The following is a 21881-nucleotide window of genomic DNA, read 5'->3' on the forward strand; positions in this document are numbered from 1 at the left end:
CAGTGGCCATCTTGGATGAATTGAGCGGCCATCTTTGATGACTTGGAGGAAGGCTGATAATGTTTGTATAGCATGAAGACGATTATGAAACTGATGGTAGTGATGGTATATTTGGAATTATATAAATTGCCCAAGATTATTTAAATATTAATAATATATGATTTCATATCTTTCGACGGCACATTTAGATGATAGGATTTGAGAGATCAAGATGTATTTTTTTAGTGGCTGTATGACAGCGAACGTTATGTGTTCAATTTTTATGAGAAGAAGGATGGTAAAAAAGGTGAATTAAAAAATTGTGATTTAGATTAGCATTGAGGTCAAATCAGATTTTATGTAATACCAAGAATTTGAAACATATAAGTTGTCAAGCTCTTTGTGGATAATATACTTCATACGATGCAGGAAATTTGAAAATATGTTTTGTTGGCAATAATATGACTGATGTGCAGGATTTAAAGTGACACCGATGCCTGAGAAACTATTCCCTTTTACTTTATCCTCATAATGGGGAGGTCAGGTAGCCTTGTGGTTAAAGCGATTGCTCGTCACGCCGAAGACCCGGGTTCGAATCCCGACATGGGTACAATGTGTGAAGCCCATTTCTGGTGTCCCCCGCTGTGATATTGCTGGAATATTGCTAAAAGCGGCGTAAAACCATACTCACTCATTGTGGTTTAAAGTGATTGCTTGTCACGCTGAAGACCCAGTTTCGATTCCTGACATGGGTACAACGTGTGAAGCCCATTTCGGGTGTCCCCCGCTGTGATATTGCTGGAATATTGCTAAAAGCGGCGTAAAGCCATACACACTCAATTATCCTCATAACTGTATTTTCATCTGACTGAATTGGCAAGGGGGTTTACATGGGATCAAACAAGTATGTGTAGCCCAATACAACAAGGCCTGGGTGTCGGTACATGTTTATATACACCACCTGCGGAGATGTTTTAAGGCATCTTCTATTATCACAGATGGAGAACTTTATGTTCAGAGGGTGTTTATCTCGGTTGGGGGGAGGGGGAACTGCTCACAATGTGCTCTTCCTATCAATGAAACCTCTGTCACTTGTGCTGCTGATGCTGGTGTGATGAGGGGCAGGGAGTTCTGCACTAGGGTCAGCCAGGTTCATCACTGTCATGACACTACCAATATAGCCTTGCTCCAAGGCTCCACTGAAAGAAAAGTCCATGGATGTGTAGTAATTCTACCCTCTTATAGGCAAGTCTAGATATGTGGACAGCACACAAAGAATCCAGTCTCTCATCGGAACAACTTGTTCTTATTTACGTAGTCTAGAACTTATTATTTAAACTAATAATTATTGCCTTAGAGACTTGTGCAAGTCTCCTACCAATGCTGCCAGCCATTTTCTATGCTGTTTCATATGCTCCACTAACAATGTTCTTGGTGTAAATAAGTAAGAATTATTTTATTCTTAGCAACTCAAACGTGAACCTAGCAGGGGTAGGAGTACATGATACAGCCACCAGCCTGTCCATCCGTCTATCTCCACTTTCAGAGGATACCAGTAACTCAAGATCTGTTCAATATTTCTTCACAAAATCTGGACACATCAACTCAGTATTGAAGTGGCACCTTTCACGATTCAGAGATATTTGACATGTTTATTTCTGGTGTTGTCGAGTTAGAATTAGAGTCAACTGATGGCAATTGAGATTTTTTCCTGATGCTGAACGAAAAAAATATTCAATATGTCTTCAGAAACCTTAGGACACAAATTTGCCTGAGGGTGAAGTGGTGCCTTTTCCTGATTGGGTAATTTGGGTATTTTGATTTTGTCATTTCCACAGAAGCATGAAGGAGATCTCGTCAATGGAAGGCCGAGCCTGTTTTGGAATAGTTTATCAATATTTCCTCCTGAATGTTAGCTCGAGCCAGGGGATATGTCATTTCCTGGTAACTTGTTTAAAATGATGGCGGTACTTAAACCATGTACAGATAAAGATGTCCGCCTGCCATGACTGGTAGACAGAGGCTTGGGTTATTCAGCATTAAGTGGATAAATTCACTAAACCTGATCTAGCGTCATGTGCTCATAGTTGCCATGTTTCATATGGTTGAGTCAGATCGGATGGAAGTGTCGATGGGAATATGTACTTTGTCTGGTCAATAGATCTTTACCTCACCGGAAATCAGGATTGGTGATGGGGAGATGGATTCAAATAGGATTGGAGTGTTTGAGATACCAAGAAACTTTGCTTAGCAAGAGTTCCAAAGATATAGAGATAAATCTAGCTCAGCAGCAATGGAGGGAGGTCCCCTCATTCAAACTGTAGAAGGTGCCGGGGAATTGTGGCATTTCGTTTCACTAATAGGGATGGGTTGGGGGTTGAGAAGGGGGGGTCGGGGGGGGGAGATAGACTTACATTTGAACATCAGTGAATGCACTAATGATGACCCACTTCATGAATAAACTTCCTTCTTACGCAGATGTGAAATGAAACAGACTGACTACAGGGGATTCCACTTTGAAGCATGAAATGTAATTGGTGAGGTGAGGTGAAATTGGGTTTAACGTCGCGTCCAAGATTATTGCATTTATATAGCGACGTGCATGCACGTGTGTGTTTGTGTGGCTGCTTGTACTAGTCCGGACTGATGCCGATTGATAGTGCTAGCCCACTGAGATACCATGCCGCAGTTTAACATGAATACCCCACTCAGACACAGTATACTGACTCCGAGCCGACCAGTCCTTGTTTTAGCCCCTTAATGCTGAGCGCCAGACAGGGTAACAACAAGTACCATCTTTTAACATCTTTTGGTATGACCCCGGTATCAAACCCCGGACCTTCCGCTCTCCGGGCGGACGCTCTACCACTAGACCACAGAGGCGGTCGAAATGTAATTGGATGATATGTTGAATCAAGAGAATTTGCAGTCATTGAATAACAATAACATTTGGCAAATGTAACAAACGTAACTGTTTATCTTCTAAAATTAACCCACAATCACCCAGCCTAGATTTATCTCTGGAGGTTCTTATATCATACATTGTATGTGACATTATTATTTGTACTTACGTCTTTCATAACCTCTTCATAAATGCTTCTGTATAAGTCTGCATAATATTTGAAATCCTCCCCAGTTAGGGCAAAGGGGCAGACTGTACACACCACCATTTTGTTACAACCAATTTTATTTTTTCAAATTCTATGCTTTCATGTAGCATGTGTACTTGGTCGTGCATGCTAGGATGTTCTGCCTGATGGTCTCACCAGGATTCCATACTTCTAGCCGAGGATGGTCCGCCAGGTGTTGTGTGGGAGGCTGGCTATCTGGACAGAAATTTGATCGAAAAAATTATCAGTAGATATAAGGTATAATGTAGGTCAAAGTTGATTGAAGATAACATGACTTTTGATGTATATGGTCCTCCTGGGTCTCTTTTATCTGATGTTTTGAGTGTGGATGGATTAATTAACTACAGATGTCGGATTGCTGTTTGTTAGAGAACATACTTGATGTTGAGATGTCCTTCCTGGGTTAACACATGAAACAGCTGTTGTGATAGAGGGATGTATGTGGTGTGGGAGCGTGGGGGCTCATACTGACACCTTGAAGTGATGAATGACCCTTCTGGGTCTCCATAGTGAACATACTACGGTGGTACGTACGTGTTGTCGGGTGTGCCCTTGTTCTGACCATTATAGATGATTCTTATAATGGCCGCTTGCACACTGGTGGCAGCGATGATACCAGGAGAGTACAAAGGTGTCAGGCGCTGGGAAGGAGCTTGAGCGATTCCAGCTAAAGGGAGACAACTTTGCATTAAGCTGTTTTCATGATGCCACACGCACATGTCTTGTTTTCCCAAACCTCTATCACTACCAGCACACATTACACAAGGTCAAATGTCATATGTATTTTATTTCTGATGCAACTTCAATCCATCTAAATTGCTTTCTGTTACTCACCATGACAGTGTCCCAGTAATAACAACAACTGTAGGAGCTCACAGAGCAGTAACTGAGGGAACGCCTAATTCCAGGGAGGATCTGAGATTTAGTTTTAAAATGAATAATTTGTTCAATAAAATATGGGGAAAACAATTGCCTCAGGTTCTATAAAAAAAAAGTATGTTAGGCTGGATGTGTTGAAAAAATGTGTGCAAAAACATTTTTCTGCTTCTCTTTTAATGAAAAGAGAGAAACATTTGTTTCTTGAATCAGTGACAGACAAAGTATACTGTATCTCACCGAAACCTCAACCATGTCTCCCTTGTTTGTATTTACCTCACTGCAACACCCGGCATAGGCTTATAATTAGTCTCTGAAAAAATATTACCGTATTCGACGTAATAAGCACCCTGCTCTAATAAGCGCCCACGTTGATATTTGCTAATATATTGGCTGGTGAACAATCCCAATTAGCACCCCTTCCGATTGATCAATGTACACTTATTTATTTGTGTATATTACGCACTCGTGTGTTTTATGCACCCTTAATTATGGGCATACAAATTTTGGAAAATATATCTGTCGTGTATAATACGCACAGACTTTACTTTTGTATCATTTCAGGCTGACAGCATAAACCACGAAAGTACGATCTTTCAACTCTATTTTCTTTCTCACCAAAATATTTTGATAAGAGCCCCCTATTTCTAATTTTGAGAGCGCTCTGAGTGCTTATTACGTCCAATACGGTATATTGACTGAAATAAGCAACTACATTTAAATTGAAAAGGAGCCCCAGGGGGACACATAAACCTGTGTAAAATCTAGACTTGATTCATTTAGAGCTACAAGTTACAGTAAGGGCTTGACAGAAGGGAAAATAATGTGGTTCAGGGACTGTGAGACAAACTACATCCGGCATTGCTTCTGTGATAACGTTGCTGGTACTGCTGGAAGCACACATACAATCTCCATACAGCCCACTCTGGTGTGGCAGTGAGACGAGTTCCAGCTCTGCATGCAAATGGTAGGAGGAAAGTCCTAATGACTTGATCGCTGTTTCCAGCACCTTCCAGAAGAATGAATCATTTAGAAGAACTAGGTTTGCTGGGTACATTCTTAAAACACTTATACATGTACTACTGTCATTACGACAGCTTTTATCTGTGGCTCATTTGAACAAAAATTACAAAAAGTTTACAGAAATGCGACTTAGTTAATCATCAGTGAATGTTGCCTGGGTATCAAGTGCGGAATAGCAGATTAACAGACATCCAAAGTTTGATCACCTCCTCCAAATTGATGTATTCCTACTGAACAGTTGGGACTACTATATGATGGCTGTTAGTTTGGAAGGTCCACACACCTGCATTCCGACATACTTTACACTCAGTCTCATTAAGATCAGATTTTTGTGGGGTTTTTTTTGTGCTTGAGAACTCGACACAAAGATCTGAGGACATCACATTACAGGTCACGTCACGTTAATGATCTTGACTTCCGCTTTACGGTTGTGACAAATGCAGTTGCCATGGTTATCAGAATTAATAACACAATTTAAATATAGTTATCAATGTGAGTGATAAAAGATATCAATATGAATATGAACTCAAGGATGTAAACGTAAGTGTCTGTGCATCATCAGGTGTAGATATGGAGTGGTGCAGGGGAGGATATCGTGTACTGTTTCCCTGCCAACTACCTCCATCCCATGACCATGCCACTCCCTGAGAGGAGCATAATGAGTTTAACAGCTCTGCCGCTTGTTTGTATATCTTTCTGATTTCTTTCCCACCATCCATGTCTGTGGAATGGTTGAGTCTGACAGTCATGTCTTCATGGCCGGTCGCTTGCTGGTTGAGACGGTATAGGTAAATATATGTATTTACAATTACATTGAATGAAAAATGGTATTGAAATTAACACTGGGCACATTTCATGGCAAAAATATTTTTTCGAAACTTCCATGAAATCTTTTATTCTACTCATTTTGTTCATTTGGTCAGTCATATATCTTATATTCTGTTGTTGCTACATTTAAAATAGACATTCTTTCTCTCTGTTTTATGTTCATGATTCAGTGTCAAAAGACATAATAAATAATTTTTTATGTTATTGTCACATGCCTCGTATCATTTCATTTTCTGAAAATCTACAAACACGAAAAGTCTCAGTGTTAGTTTTGGCCCTTCTTTCTCTGCTTTTTGAACATATACTACTCTAAAGAAGTTAAAGAACACTTGATTCTTTCCTATCACTCTAGGTAGTCTGTCATGCCATGACGGATTCACTAGGATAATATGAAAGGGGAGAGAGAGTTGGTGTTTTTACGTGTGCTTTCCGACTTTGTGCGTTTTTTGCACAATATGAAAGAATTGTGTGTTCCTTAAGTACCAAACATCTGTTGACAGATGCCCGAAGAGTATGTTAAAAAAGTAATCCCAAAAAAATAAAATGCATCAGCCTCTCTTTTTTTTTAAAAATTGATGAAAATCTAATTATCAATTTGTGGCCTAATACAAATGGTTTGATGTAATGACCTTAAATCTTTTTGCTGTTGTATTAACGAAGGAATGTTTGTTCATTCACAACTATGGTGATTAGTTTTATGCATATAAACAATAATTTAATATCTAAGTGCCACTGAAAGATGGCGATATATCGACAGGAAGTGTGTGTGTGAAGGAAACTGTTTTTTCTATTATTGTATAGTAGGAAGTGTTTGACAGAAGCTTTTTCTTAGGAGTTGGAGATGAATCAATGCGAAATGGTAACAAAGTCATCTCAGCCACATACTTACTCATGATAATAAAACTTTTCTTTAAATTTTCCGACTCAGCCTTTTTGCTCATTTAGCTCATTTAGCTATACTTGTGTATTTGATTATCTCAAATGTCCAAAACCTTCATAAGAACAAGTTACAAGCCATTTGAAAAAAAATATTCGATATTTTTAAATTTAATAATAATAATAATAATAATAATAATAATAATAATAATATCCAAACCCTTTTTTTATTTTAATCTACTACTACTACTACTACTACTACTACTACTACTACTACTACTACTAGGTAATAACAAAAGGTAATGATAATAGGTAATAACCTGTTATAATAATGCAGCTTTAAGAGTATTTGTGGTTGTTTTTATTTCCCCAGTTGTTCAAACATTTTTCATAGCTTTAACATGTAACATTCCCACAAGCAGGACCTGGGCCCAACTTGTCCCATACCTTTTCTTGCTATACCCATCCACGAGGTAATCTATCCTCATTAACCATACACATGGACGGCAAAACACATAACAATAATAGATTTGTGAAAAGCAGGACGTCATACACGCTAATGTGTACATGGTTGTAGAGGACAGGCTATTTGAACTGGAGTTGATCCTAATCCTCATACCCCAGTTGAGACTGAAGAGATTATCCAATTATGTCCTGCGAATATGCCTCACATAATACCCTGGAAGCTGGAGCAGGGGTCTAACACTCTGTCCCACAGGGCTATTGTGCACTTATTTATTTGTCAGTACTTTCTTGGATAAGGCTACCAACAACACCAGCCCCTTGGTGTGTGCAACGTTTCACCTTGTTATTGCTTTACTGCCATTGGCTTTATACCAAAACTGTTGTAGTGTTATTCACCACTTTTGAAAGACCTTTCATATTGGGTGTCCGTGTCTTTGTGAGTATGAATGAGATCGGGACAGCATAGGAAGTGCTATGTGAATCTCGGTGGTATTTACCTGCCTGTGGAAGAGAGGTAGAGCAGTGCTTGGTGAAAGTTGGTCCCTTCTATGACTGAAAGAAGTTGGTGCTGGATTGTTTGTGCAGAGAATTGACCTGTGCATTGAGGAGGTGTTGCCTGTGAGTGGTCATTGAAGACGTGGACTGTGTTTGTGAATTTCTTGTCTGACAGTTTTATGGTGACACAAGCAGACGTCTTGTGATCATTTGATGCCAAAGGAATACTTAATTCAAGATTTGTCCGTACGGGATATTTTGAGGAGGATCTGTGTTCACATGTTTAGATGAGTAATTATCACATAAATCCAGGAATTACATGGTAATTAAAGTCAACATTGAGACTGATTCATGACTGCCGTGTGACAGTCGGGTGCACAATGTTTCAACCTCCTGTTGCAATGGAGGAGGATGTTGAATTGGACGACACTCTGGACGTGGAACTAACCCAGGCCTGGCTACAGCATGGTGAGAGGCACCGACATTTACTCGACAACCCCTGGAACAACCAGAAGGATCGGATGTATTTCCGAGCAATCAGACGGAGGTATGACCTTGAAATGATCTAACACAGATCTTAGCCAGTCAATGCTAAATCACGCCACCACATTGTTCTGTTCTGTCACGGGTGTTTGAATATAGGATATTTTCTCCTTGACTGTTGACATGGGGTGGGATGTATTGTGAGGGAATGGGAACAGATAATTGTACAAGCACATGACATGATGTGAGTGTGTCAATGGAAATGACAGTGTTATGTATCAGCAAACTTGTTTAAAAAGAGCAGCCACTTTCTATATAACCAACATGCTTCATCAGTGTGTGATATCTAAGCTTGTCGTTCACCACTGATTTTGAATATTTCTAATAGCAAGGACTATTCACTATATTCACCTGGCTATGTCTGAAATAGAACAGTGCTAATGTGAATACTGCTTTGGGGACGTTTAAAAAACAAATTGAAATAAAGAACAAATATTGTGTTAAAAAACATTCAAAACCTCTGGTATGATGCGTTCGAGATTTTTAAAAAAAAATCTGCAACAGATACTGATCTGTGATAAGGAACAGATGATGTACAATATTGAATAGCAATAGAAACTGGTCTGTGATTCAGAAACAGATGATGTACAAGATTGCCAGGCAACAGATACTGATCTGTGATTCAGAAACAGATGATGTACAAGATTGCTGGGCAACAGATACTGATCTGTGATTCAGAATCAGATGATAAACAAGATTGCCAGGCAACAGATACTGATCTGTGATTCAGAAACAGATGATGTACAAGATTGCCAGGCAACAGATACTGATCTGTGATTCAGAAACAGATGATGTACAAGATTGCTGGGCAACAGATACTGATCTGTGATTCAGAAACAGATGATGAACAAGATTGCCGGGCAACAGATACTGATCTGTGATTCAGAAACAGATGATGTACAAGATTGCCAGGCAACAAATACTGATCTGTGATTCAGAAACAGATGATGTACAAGATTGCCGGGCAACGGATACTGATCTGTGATTCAGAAACAGATGATGAACAAGATTGCCGGGCAATCAACAAGCCTGCAGGTCACATGACTGGATCCTATATTTGGCAGTGTTAAACAATAGTATCAAACTCTTTAGTATTTTACCCATATGAACTATAAACTAGATCAACATGTTGTACTGGCTCAAAACCACAACAAAAAAACACAGATAATTCCTGTAACCACTTTAACCAAATCATTGAAAATTGTTAAATCAGAAAAGCAATGAAAGTCTCAGTGAAAATTGTTTAAAGAATGAAGTTGTTGTCTTTAAACATCCTCAATCAATGTAAAACCCATCTTCTCAAGGCAAGGGTGTTACATGAGTTAAGTCCAGTCTCAATCCTTGACGAGCTAGGCTGGAATTTCTGGGCACAATCATAGCACCACCAGTGGCTATCATGAGTTACGCCCCTTCTATGCCCCTCCTATTGACCAATCAGATTCCACGTCCCATATTACTTGCATTTGCTTCATATAAAATGATGTTGCCCAGTGAAGACGATCTACTTAAGCGCATCTAAAAACTAATTAATCTACCAATCCAAAATCCAATAAACATACAAACACCCACCTCACCCGGCTCCCTTAGTTCCCTCTTCCACCCACCTCGGCATTTATTCCAAATTTAAAAATTCCAAAAATTCAATATAAGCAACCCCTAAAAGCCCCCTCTTGTGTTGCACACACCACTTTCACCCTTCTCGGAATACACTAAATGGTCTGGCCAGGCCCGTGTGCGAAATATGCTACAGTCGGAAAGCGCACGCTAAATCTTCTATATCAGTCAGTCAGTGGAGACGATCTGATCACTAATTCAGATTTATATTGTGTCATGTGTTTGTGATGGGTGTCACCGGTAGAGCAGGATGCCCCGATCTTTTTTGCAAACATCTGGTGTCATCACTATTTGATAGTGATTCCTAAACACATGCTCATGATATTGGCAGAATCGTACCATGGGCTTGGGCAGAGATTTCTTATGATCATTGGAATAGTTATCGTCTCTTTTATTTATTTGAAAGAAACACCACATGGATAAGTTGTCGTCCATACAAATAATATTTGTCATGAAGAAACCAACATTTGCAGATACAAGACCTTCTCAGCTCTGCATTCACTGTACTAGTATTGATTAACTCAAACTCAGGGCCCAGGCCACGCTTAGTATTGAAGATGAGAGGAGTTCTCTCCCTTGTACTGCCTACGTCAACCAGTTTAAGTAGTCCTTGATGATTCATCACCTGTTCCCTACTACCTGATCATAGATATCAAGTACTTTGTCCTACAAGTAATCTTTGGGTTATTTTGTATTGGGAATAATGCAAATGATTTGAAAATAGTTCAATTTTGTTGAATATTTTAGATCAGGTAGAAAAGTAGATCACTTGGTCATGCCATAACTCCCCCAAAGTTCACTGTGTGAATCTGTTGTCTTATCAACATGGGAATCAAGATCATATCCCATATTGGTTACATGAGTGACGTCAAGAAACAAGTTGGGTTGACCTGCCTACACGACAACAGCCTCGCCAACATTGTAGGAGTGTAAACCCTTCATGCTGTGTATGTTCTGGGGTGCAGCTCAGCGCGTGGGTTGCATTTTGTAAACCAGTGTCTGATGCTGGAGGAGTGTGTGGTCAGTAGACCTGTCTCTGCACAGCCATGAAGAGGTATATCATATTTTTATGTAATTTTCATTCTACTTCTTTTTTAATTGTTTCAGGTTCTTGTTCTTGTTCTTTGTTATGTTTTTCTTAAATAACCCACAGTTAATGACTCAATATGTTTCATTAGGAAATTTGCTTAAATTCCAAGGGATCAAGTTCAATTCCACACGTCTGTGAGAAGCCGGTGTGGGATGGCTTGAATATTGCTATAAACATCACTCACTCACTCACTCACTCACTCACTCACTCACTCACTCACTCACTCACTCATCACTCACTCACTCACTCACTCACTCACTCACTCACTCACTCACTCACTCACTCACTCAGCATGGCTCTATGAGACTCCATTCATGGATAATCCCCCTACATGGTCAATCACTGAGACTCATGTTAATTGTAGCCCTTTATGTGGAGGAGGTGTCAGGGCTCAACATGACTTAGCTTGTGGAAAAGAATGCGTGTGCTGTTTTTAATGAGAACGGATGTGCAGAAGATTTATGCTACGCTGACTGGCAATTTGCTTATTTCTTTATGACGGGAAGTACCTAAGTTTTTTATGATTCACGTTTCCATTTACTGACACGCCTTTTTCCTTGTCATGGGACTCACCAAGTGAAGTCGTTATTTTGTGATGCTAAGAATACTGAATTTGCTGTACAATTTGGACATATCATATAGAATCTGGACACTGTACAATGTGGACATACCATATAGAATCTGGACACTGTACAGTGTGGACATATATAGAATCTGGACACTGTACAGTGTGGACATATCATATAGAATCTGGACACTGTACAATTTGGACATACCATATAGAATCTGGACACTGTACAGTGTGGACATATATAGAATCTGGACACTGTACAATGTGGACATACAATATAGAATCTGGACACTGTACAGTGTGAACATATCATATAGAATCTGGACACTGTACAATTTGGACATACCATATAGAATCTGGACACTGTACAGTGTGGACATATATAGAATCTGGACACTGTACAATTTGGACATACCATATAGAATCTGGACACTGTACAGTGTGGACATATATAGAATCTGGACACTGTACAATTTGGACATACCATATAGAATCTGGACACTGTACAGTGTGGACATACCATATAGAATCTGGACACTGTACAATGTGGACATACCCAGTGATTTATCTAGGCCTGCACAGAGGCCAATATTCGGCCCCAAGTCTGAAGAAATGTCAGAAACAATTCCAACATTGGAATTCCCACATTTGCCGATGTTCTGTAACTCATGCCCATATATTTTTGTAGATGTGTTACATTTGACCACAGTATCCTGCTTAACTTTTGATAGAGATCGACATCCAAGTCGGGACTGAATATGATTGTGGAGATGTTGTCATGCAAATAGTATTCAATATTGCCTTTGAACTGATTATTTCAATATAAAATGAACAAACCTTTCAAAAAGTTTTTAAATAGTATATACTACTTAAATTCTTTCATATTGCTTTTGTTAAAGTGTCAGTTCTATAAAAGTATGAGACCCATGAAGATCCAGGTTAGAATAGGTCTTCAGCAACCCATTCTTGACGTAAAAGGCAACTATGCTTGTCATAAGGATACTAATGGGATCGGGTGGTCAGGCTCGCTGACTTGGTTGATTCATGTCATCATATCCCAATTGTGTGGATCGATGCTCATGATGTTAGTCATTGGATTGTCTAGTCCAGACTTGATTATTTACAAACTGCCATCATGTAGCTGGAATATTGCTGAGTGCAGCATTAAACAACAAGCAAACATAACAAATTGTCATAGTATGTACTATGTATATTGTTCTTGACCACATATAGATCTTGATCATAACCGATGGTTAAATAAAATGAGATTGATGCTATGCACTAGATTTAACAACCATCACTTGCTAAACATGCTTTGATATAAATATTCATCACTGGTCTACAATGAGAAACAATTTGTTATCAAACTGTGTCTCCTGCCAAAACAGTCAAATGTCATTATTTTCAAAGCAAGGGATACCAGCTAGACCACTTGTTATCACATAGGTCCCCGAGAACAACAAGGTACCAGCTAGACCACTTGTTATCACATAGGTCACCAAGAACAACGGGGTACCAACTAGACCACTTGTTATCACATAGGTCACCGAGAACAATGAGGTACCAACTAGACCACTTGTTATCACATAGGTCACTGAGAACAACGAGGTACCAGCTAGACCACTTGTTATCACATAGGTCAACGAGAACAATGAGGTACCAACTAGACCACTTGTTATCACATAGGTCACCGAGAACAAGGGGGTACCAACTAGACCACTTGTTATCACATAGGTCACCGAGAACAACAGGGTACCAGCTAGACCACTTGTTATCACATAGGTCACTGAGAACAACGGAGTACCAGCTAGACCACTTGTTATCACATAGGTCACCGAGAACAACGGGGTACCAGCTAGACCACTTGTTATCACATAGGTCACCGAGAACAACGGGGTACCAACTAGACCACTTGTTATCACATAGGTCAAAGAGAACAAAAGTAAAAAATTAAGTCAATTTTTTTCTCAGTTGAAACTAAAACTTTCAACTTTGGTGGTTACTAAAACACTAATAATCTACTAAATGTCATCAAGATACCGTGTTGAGTTCCATAAACATATGATGTTGAAATGGAATATAATTTTTTCAAGGAACTGACCATTTCATGTTCCCCCTAGTTCGCCCCGATAATGTTTCTAGGTTAGACTGCACCATACCCATGCTCGTGGGTTTCACCAAAGTGGTAAACATCTGAGACCCGCATCACTTTGGGCTTTCCTCCCACATTAAGCTGACAAGCTGTGATATGACTGGAATATTGTTCAAAACAGTGTAAAACCAACTCACTCACTCAAGATGTATAAGTTTTTATAGGAAAGGAGGAGAACAAATCTTTTTTGTGATAAAATCTGTGTCAAAATTGTTTTTTTCATTGAAGCAATAAATTTCTTTTTAACCTACCCTACCCACCCACACCCCACCCACCCCACCCACATCCACCCACCCATTCTGTATAAGACAGATCTACACTTTGTGAAGCTGATGTTATGCTCTGTTCACACAGTGATCATGACACTGAGACAACTGTAGATCTGTGTTAACTACACAAGTGACAACAGTTCTAGGATCACAATGTGGCAAGGCATTAGTCCAAAGTGAGATTACATTTGCAACCATTTCTACCTCAAGTGATGAAACAATGACAAAAAGGTAAAGTTATGTTTTTGTATTTCAGTTTTGATGTGGAGAATGGTGCGGCCCCTGGCAGGAGTCCCCTGGAGGGTGGGGGGAGTCCATCGTCAGGGCTGGTCCTGCAGAACCTCCCCCAGCGCCGTGAGTCTTTCCTGTACCGATCCGACTCCGACTATGAGCTGTCCCCCAAGTCCATGTCTCGCCACTCCTCTATGCAGGGAACAGAACCTGTGTGAGTAGACACTCTTAGACACTCTTAGACTCTCTTAGACACTCTTAGACTCTCTTAGACTCTCTTAGACACTCAAAGAAACTCTTAAAATCTCTTAGAAACTCTCAGACGCTCTTAGACCCTTTTTAGCAGTCTTCTTGCCCCATGTGATGTGTTGGTCACAGTCCATGGTCGGCCACTTGTGACATGTGTTGGTCACAGTCCTTGGTCGGTCACTTGTGACATGTGTTGGTCACAGTCCTTGGTCGGCCACTTGTGACATGTGTTGGTCACAGTCCTTGGTCGGCCACTTGTGACATGTGTTGGTCACAGTCCTTGGTCGGCCACTTGTGACATGTGTTGGTCACAGTCCTTGGTCGGCCACTTGTGACATGTGTTGGTCACAGTCCTTGGTCGGCCACTTGTGACATGTGTTGGTCACAGTCCTTGATCGGCCACTTGTGACATGTGTTTGGTACGGCCCTTGTGAAGAGGGTTCTAAGTTTTAAATGGCAAGTAGGTCTTCAGGTAGTCCCAGAAATAAAGTGATCATAAAGTTTAGAAGGGAACCAGCAAGTATTAAAGGGGAATGAGTATGTGCTGCTAAGGGGGTGAGAATAGAATGGGGGTGAATGTTTTTCCAGGAACTATTATCCATATGTACACTGTATATAGCTTATAACCCTCCAAACATTGGCTGGTTTTCTGTCAAGAAAACTTTGGATCACCAGCTGTCATCAATCTGATCCTATAATTATTATTTTTTTAATATATTGATTAAATGATTATGCATTGTTGCTGGACCTTTTTCAGACTTCCTGACTTCAGTTTCATGTGTATAATGTCATACAATTTTTCATATGAACCGATTCAATTACGTTATAAATATCCATTCATCATATATATGTATCATGCTTATATGTACAATTGCATTAACTTTAAGACATGAGTTATTTTAACCTTCTCCTATTTGAAAGCTCAATCACAACAGTATTTCGAAAAGGCAAGGGCTCTGGAATGTGTTTTCAACATTTTGACAAATGTTAATCTTTTGGTGTATCTGGGTTGGAGTGTTTGATGTGATGTAGGAAAGGAATACATTCACTAGTCTCTAGAAGTCGATGCAAAGGTGAGTTGCCTCACACCTAAATTATCACCATCTTTATTTGGAAAATCAAACGGAACAAGACAATAATGGAAAACAGGGCTGAATGTGGAGCAGTGTTTTGTCTTGTTTGGCTCCTGCGGAAGACATCATCAAGTCACCATTGACGCCTTCCGGGGATGCTTCTGATAATTTGAATAATGAAAATGAGAGTTTTCTGTGGAGATGTTTCTCTGGATTGAAATGGAGTGAAGTACAAGTGTAAAGAAGCAGCTCCAGGTTCTCTGTGAGGAATACCAGTGGAAGAAATTGGTAGGAGATGGAATTATGTTTCAGAATAAGTTGTAAGTTCTGAAAGTCAGAGTGGATCTGACATGATCAACTGGATTTGATGAAGAATTAATTCATTCTGGTCCAGGAGACCTGCCATGTAATGCAAGTTTGTTCAGGCTGAAGTTCGGAAGAGAAATAGAGATGGCATTATATCAAAAAGTTTCCAGGAAATGGATATGAGGTGCAAAACATGCAAGAATGTCATGAAACTGTTTTAGGAGGTGAAATTGAAACAATTAGATTATGGTGGTTGTGTGAGAAAAGAGTTCCGCTGCCGTGAATCTTAATTGTTAAATGGGAGAATCTGTCAGATGAAGAAGAGATTTCATGGATTTTGTCATTTTTCAAAAGTTAATTCAGCCAAGTTAACCATACAGATAAAAATGGATTCTGTGAAGCTCGGACAAAATTCTCAAGCTCGTCATAAAAACAGGAGATTTTAAAATTGCAACTTGAATTGCTTGAGAGATGCTACACAGAACGACTGATAAAGTTTAAACACATGATGTTGTTACAAGTATTTAGAGGATAAACACAAAGGAGGAGGTTGAAGGCTATGTGGCCATCAGATGACAGCATCAGCCCCGGACTGACTGGAACAGGGAGAAGAATGCATGTCAACACAACAGAGGGATGGTGTGGTGATGCATAGACTTCAATACCTGGAAGACAAGGAGCTACAGACTAGCGGGGACATGTCTTGTCAAACACATCTCTGATTGTCTAAGTGGGAACAGATGTACGGAGTTGGAGACATCGTCTACGACAGCCTGACTCCGGATGGGCGAGTTGACTAGCTTCTGAAGGTAAGTGATCTGTTGTGTAGCTGTATTTACCTGTCGGTTATTGGATGCAGGATTAAACATCATTTTGTCTGACTGATGATGATGATGATGATGATGATGATGTAATATATTTACAGGGGATCTTTATCTCTGTGGAAATATTGAGTTTGGGGGGCTATTGTCATACATGTAGTTGGTATCTGGTCTGAAACATGCACCTGCACCCATGAGATTGTGGTGTGAATTGTGCATCTACTCAATACACAAATCTACTTAATGCACAGATCTGCTCAATACACAAATCTACTGAATGCACAGATCTACTCAATACACAAATCTACTGAATGCACAGATCTGCTCAATACACAAATCTACTGAATGCACAGATCTACTCAATACACAAATCTACTGAATGCACAGATCTACTCAATACACAAATCTACTGAATGCACAGATCTACTCAATACACAAATCTACAGAATGCACAGATCTACTCAATACACAAATCTACTGAATGCACAGATCTGCTCAATACACAAATCTACTGAATGCACAGATCTACTCAATACACAAATCTACTGAATGCACAGATCTACTCAATACACAATTCTACTGAATGCACAGATCTACTCAATAGACAAATCTACAAACATCTCTTGAAAACACACATCTCTTGAAAAAGCACATCTACTGAAAACAAATCTACTGAATAGACACATCTACTGAATAAACAGACCTACTGAAAACACACATCTATTGAATAATAGATCTACTGGTATCACAAGTTTACCTTCGGCCCCTTGTGTAGCTTGCAGCAAAAGAAAAGCATTAATTATAGATGATGTATGGCTTGTTGTACACCGAGTTCATTACCAGACCCAGATCAGGCGTCAAATTAGATCTCTTAAATCTCTCAGAGGCTTATTAACACAATACACAGGAGAGGTTATCTTGTGGATGGTTTGGTGTCAAGTCAACACCATTGACCCAACACTGATAAACCCCATCATATTATTTTTTAAAATGAGTGTCAGTTTAGTTACGGAAACATTTTGTGTTTTTTTTTTTTTAAGAATTAAATAGAATCCCAACATGTTGGAAAAAATGAAATTGGCAGTGCAAGCATTTTGAAATATTTGTCGTCTGTTCATCTTGTGTGCAGCGTATTGTGCAGAGTGCAGTTGTTCACCTGCACTGGGGACCTCATCATGTTGACATTAGGTTGTTTATCACCTGCTGAAGGAACAGGTATCAACAAGTGAATGGCTCCAGGTGACAGGTGATTGTTGTACCTGTACTACCTGGTCGGCGGTGTAGCCCGCACTGGCTCCATTGGGCAAACCAGGCAGGTGTCGAGTATAGAGTGGTGGGATGATGGATAATCAACAGTTAAATTAGATGATGATGATGCTGTTGATAATGTTGTTGATAATGAGGATATGATGATGATGATGATGATGATGATGATGCTGCTGCTGTTGATAATGTTGTTGATGATGAGGATATGATGATGATGATGATGATGATGCTGTTGATAATGTTGTTGATGATGAGGATATGATGATGATGCTGTTGATAATGTTGTTGATGATGAGGATATGATGATGCTGTTGATAATGTTGTTGATAATGAGGATATGATGATGCTGTTGTTGGTGGTTATGATAATGATGATGATCCTGTTGATAATGTTGTTGATGATGATGGTGCTGGGGATGGTGATGATGATGTCGTTGATGATGATTATGATAATGTGTGCAGCATGAAGAATGGAGATTTCCGTGTAGAACCTGCTTGATTATTCCCAATGTCCAATCCTTCTCTTATACTACTGGTCATGGATAAGAAGTGAATCTTCATACAATTGACTTTGTAATGTTTGGATCATTTCCACTGGTCGAGTTGTCATCATCAGTGTTGTGGGGAGGTTGGATACAAGAGTTACTTCCCCTGCTGTATAAAGTTATTGCCAGGCTTCATACGGTGGCCCAGTTCAAGGCAAGTTTACACCACGGCTCTACTCAGACCCTGGTGCAGCTGTGACTGAGGAGGATGAGAGGATATAGACCTACTAAACCCCACTCCCAGAGAGCACTTGGTGCTGGATCTTGATGTACAGGACAGGATTTCCTAGTTTGTGGTACAGTATTTAAGCTTGATTCTGCTAGCATCTTTCTGTGCATTCAAACAAGATAAGGTTATTTTTTGTATTTGTTTTGGTGGTATTTTTGGTATTTATTTGTTGATGTTTTCAATCTGTTGTATGTTAGGGTTAATATATGATCTGATTAATAATGACAAGAAGGGATAGTTCAGGAAAACAAAGTGTTTCATTATTCAGGGTTCACGAGTAATCAGTATTACAGAGAAATAAAGCGCAGGCGACACTCAGAGAAACTTGTGGGAAACTGTCCTACACTCATTGACTTCATGAGGGGAATCAAGTGTGAGTGTGTCAGAGTGTATGAACTTGGGAACAGGCAGGAAAGTGTTAAAACGTTCTTTGAAAAACTTGACCAAATTTGTAAAATCATGGAGATTAAGAGATTCTCAACCCCAACTCACTATTTTAAAGAAATGGTGTCTTGCTGTTGTCTGAGAACTTTTGAGAGAAGCTTTGAGGCCACAGCAAATTAATATTAGATTTTATTCTCATGCATATTTTAAAAAAATGGTTGATTGCATGTCATCTTTCCCAATTGTGTAGATCAATGCTCAATATGCCAATCACTGGATTGTCTTGTCCACACTGTGCAGGGGGATATAGTTGACGCCTCTTCCGTCTGTCTCTTCATCTACCATCCGTCTGACTGTAATCATTTCGTTTCTGGAGCATAACTCGGAAACTGTTCAATATTTTTCACCAAACATTGGCAGATATATCAAACAGATCCTAAAGTTGTGCCTTTTACCATTTTCAGATTTTGGGCATTTTTATTTTTCTCTATTTCCATGGAAGCAATTTGTATTTGTCTCATAAGGGGGTGGATTCTGTTTTCAAAACACAACTCAATAACCATTGAATATCTTTTCACAAAACTAGGCAGATATCTCAAACAGATTCTGAAGTGGTGCTGTTTGCTATTTGCGGATTTTTGTCATTTTTTTTTTCTCGATTTCCATGGAAACTAACTTGGACTTCGTCTCCAAAGAGTCATTTCCGGAGCACAACTTGAAATCTGTGAAAGACTTTTCATCCAAACCTGGTACATATATTAACCAAGGACCTTTTGCTTTTTGCTATTTAGGAATTTTTCAAAATTTGATTTTTCCCTGTTTCCATGGAAACAAGTTAGACTTACCTGAAACGCAGGTAGGTGTTGTTTCCGGAGAACGAAAAAAACTATTCAACATTTTTCATCCAAACTTGGTACATGTATTAATCAAGGGTTGGTGCCTTTTGCTATGGAGAAAAGTTTTTAGAATCTTTTTCACATTTCCATGGCAACAAGTATGACTTTGACTCTGTTAGTGGTGTGTTTGTCTGAACAATATATCTCTAAAACTAATTAGTATTTTTGCATGACACTTTGCACACACAAAGACCAGAATGTCAAATGGTGCCATTTGCTACTTAGGGAATGATGGAAGGCAAGATGTTTGGCAGCGTTCGAAATACCTGCCTGCCCGACCGTCGGAGACGGGTTGATTTCAACTCGGGCTGCCAGATTTTCAAATCCCCCTGCCCGACAGTCAGGTTATATTTCATTTGTGAAAATATTCTAAATATTTCCCGATGATAAGCATTAATTCACATGTAAAGTTGAATGATAAAATGTAACCAAAAAGAAACCCTGTTAGCTTTTAGACAACCTAAAATTTAGGCCCTATTTAGGAATAAGGATATTTACATGATGTATTCTAGGATATTAAATACAAATCTGACCTAAAAAGTGTTTGCTATTTCTTTTCTTGCATTACTTCATGTTCAATGAATTCGATTTAAAGATTTAATTAAATTATACTGAGAAACATATGATTATAGTGGGCAGGCAGGTTTTGGTCAGGGCTGGCAAGTATTTCAGCTAGCCAGTCCTGTGGTCTGGCTGAAATTTTTGGGAGTTTCATACCCTGTGTTTGCCAGTGAGGCAGGTTGTGAGGTTGTGATATTGTATATACTTCATCATAAAGTCAGTATCTCCGTCACAGATGTGTTGGAGATGAGGATAATGACCTTGAAGCTCTCATTACTGAAAGTAGTCGCCCCACGGCTCCAATATTTTCTGGTCAAATCAGAATTTGCTGAGTTAGAAATCTGTAGATGATCAGGTACAGCTGTTGCAACAGTTGAATAAATTACAATAGCAATGTTGGGTGAGATAGAATCATACATGCAGTTACGGAGATAACATGGAGGCCCCGTCGTCTAAGGAGCTACTGTTTATTGTGTTGTGTTAGAGTCCCGTAGGCGCCCCATGTACCTGTGATCATGGTTCTGTAGGCGCCCCACATACCTGTGATCATGGTTCTGTAGGCGCCCCACGTACCTGTGATCATGGTTCTGTAGGCGCCCCATGTACCTGTGATCATGGTTCTGTAGGGCCCCACGTACCTGTGATCATGGTTCTGTAGGCGCCCCACATACCTGTGATCATGGTTCTGTAGGCGCCCCACGTACCTGTGATCATGGTTCTGTAGGCGCCCCACGTACCTGTGATCATGGTTCTGTAGGCGCCCCACGTACCTGTGATCATGGTTCTGTAGGCGCCCCACGTACCTGTGATCATGGTTCTGTAGGCGCCCAACGTACCTGTGATCATGGTTCTGTAGGCGTCCCACGTACCTGTGATCATGGTTCTTTAGATGCCCACGTACCTGTGATCATGGTTCTGTAGGCGCCCCACGTACCTGTGATCATGATTCGAATACCGGTTCATCCTGATTATGTTTTGAGGTTTGTCAGCACCACAGACATTTTCTTGGGTTTCATCAAATGGTAACCCTCTGTTTGGAAGGCCTGTTCCATGTGCTATGTAGGATGATGAGTGAGTGAGTGAGTGAGTATGGTTTTACGCCGCTTTTAGCAATATTCCAGCAATATCACGGCGGGGGACACCAGAAATGGGCTTCACACATTGTACCCATGTCTGGAATCGAACCCGGGTCTTCGGCGTGACGAGCGAACGCTTTAACCACTAGGCTACCCGACCGCCCGTATGATGATGAAATCACAGGAAGATGATCCCGGTGATCAGATAGATATATGGATGCTTCTCATCAGTTTCAGTATACTCTTTTAGTCACTAATTGAAGAGGTACAATATCTTTTCTGAAAGGAGTATCAAACAAAATTGTGTGACCCACAACACAATTTTTTCAATAC

General features: G+C 39.8%; 1 protein-coding gene across 15 annotated transcripts in view; it reads left to right on the forward strand.

The window, feature by feature from the left end:
- Positions 1 to 21881, forward strand: part of LOC124147601 (cAMP-specific 3',5'-cyclic phosphodiesterase 4C-like) — a 592292-nt gene that overhangs the window by 411355 nt on the left and 159056 nt on the right. For 9 of the 15 annotated variants that reach the window (XM_048400566.1, XM_048400565.1, XM_046518271.2 and 6 more), the window contains one exon: positions 14169 to 14357. In XM_048400566.1, coding sequence (XP_048256523.1) covers positions 14320 to 14357 — 38 coding nt within the window. In that variant the 5' untranslated portion in view covers positions 14169 to 14319. Of the gene's footprint in view, positions 1 to 5711; positions 5798 to 7669; positions 8221 to 10750; positions 10885 to 14168; positions 14358 to 15190; positions 16581 to 18473; positions 18699 to 21881 lie in introns of those variants that run through there. The other 6 variants (XM_046518273.2, XM_046518268.2, XM_046518274.2 and 3 more) reach the window with 6 other exon arrangements.

The sequence above is a fragment of the Haliotis rufescens genome, unplaced genomic scaffold, assembly GCF_023055435.1.
Source record: "Haliotis rufescens isolate VD_foot unplaced genomic scaffold, xgHalRufe1.0.p SCAF_2, whole genome shotgun sequence".
In the NCBI taxonomy this organism is placed as follows: domain Eukaryota; kingdom Metazoa; phylum Mollusca; class Gastropoda; order Lepetellida; family Haliotidae; genus Haliotis; species Haliotis rufescens.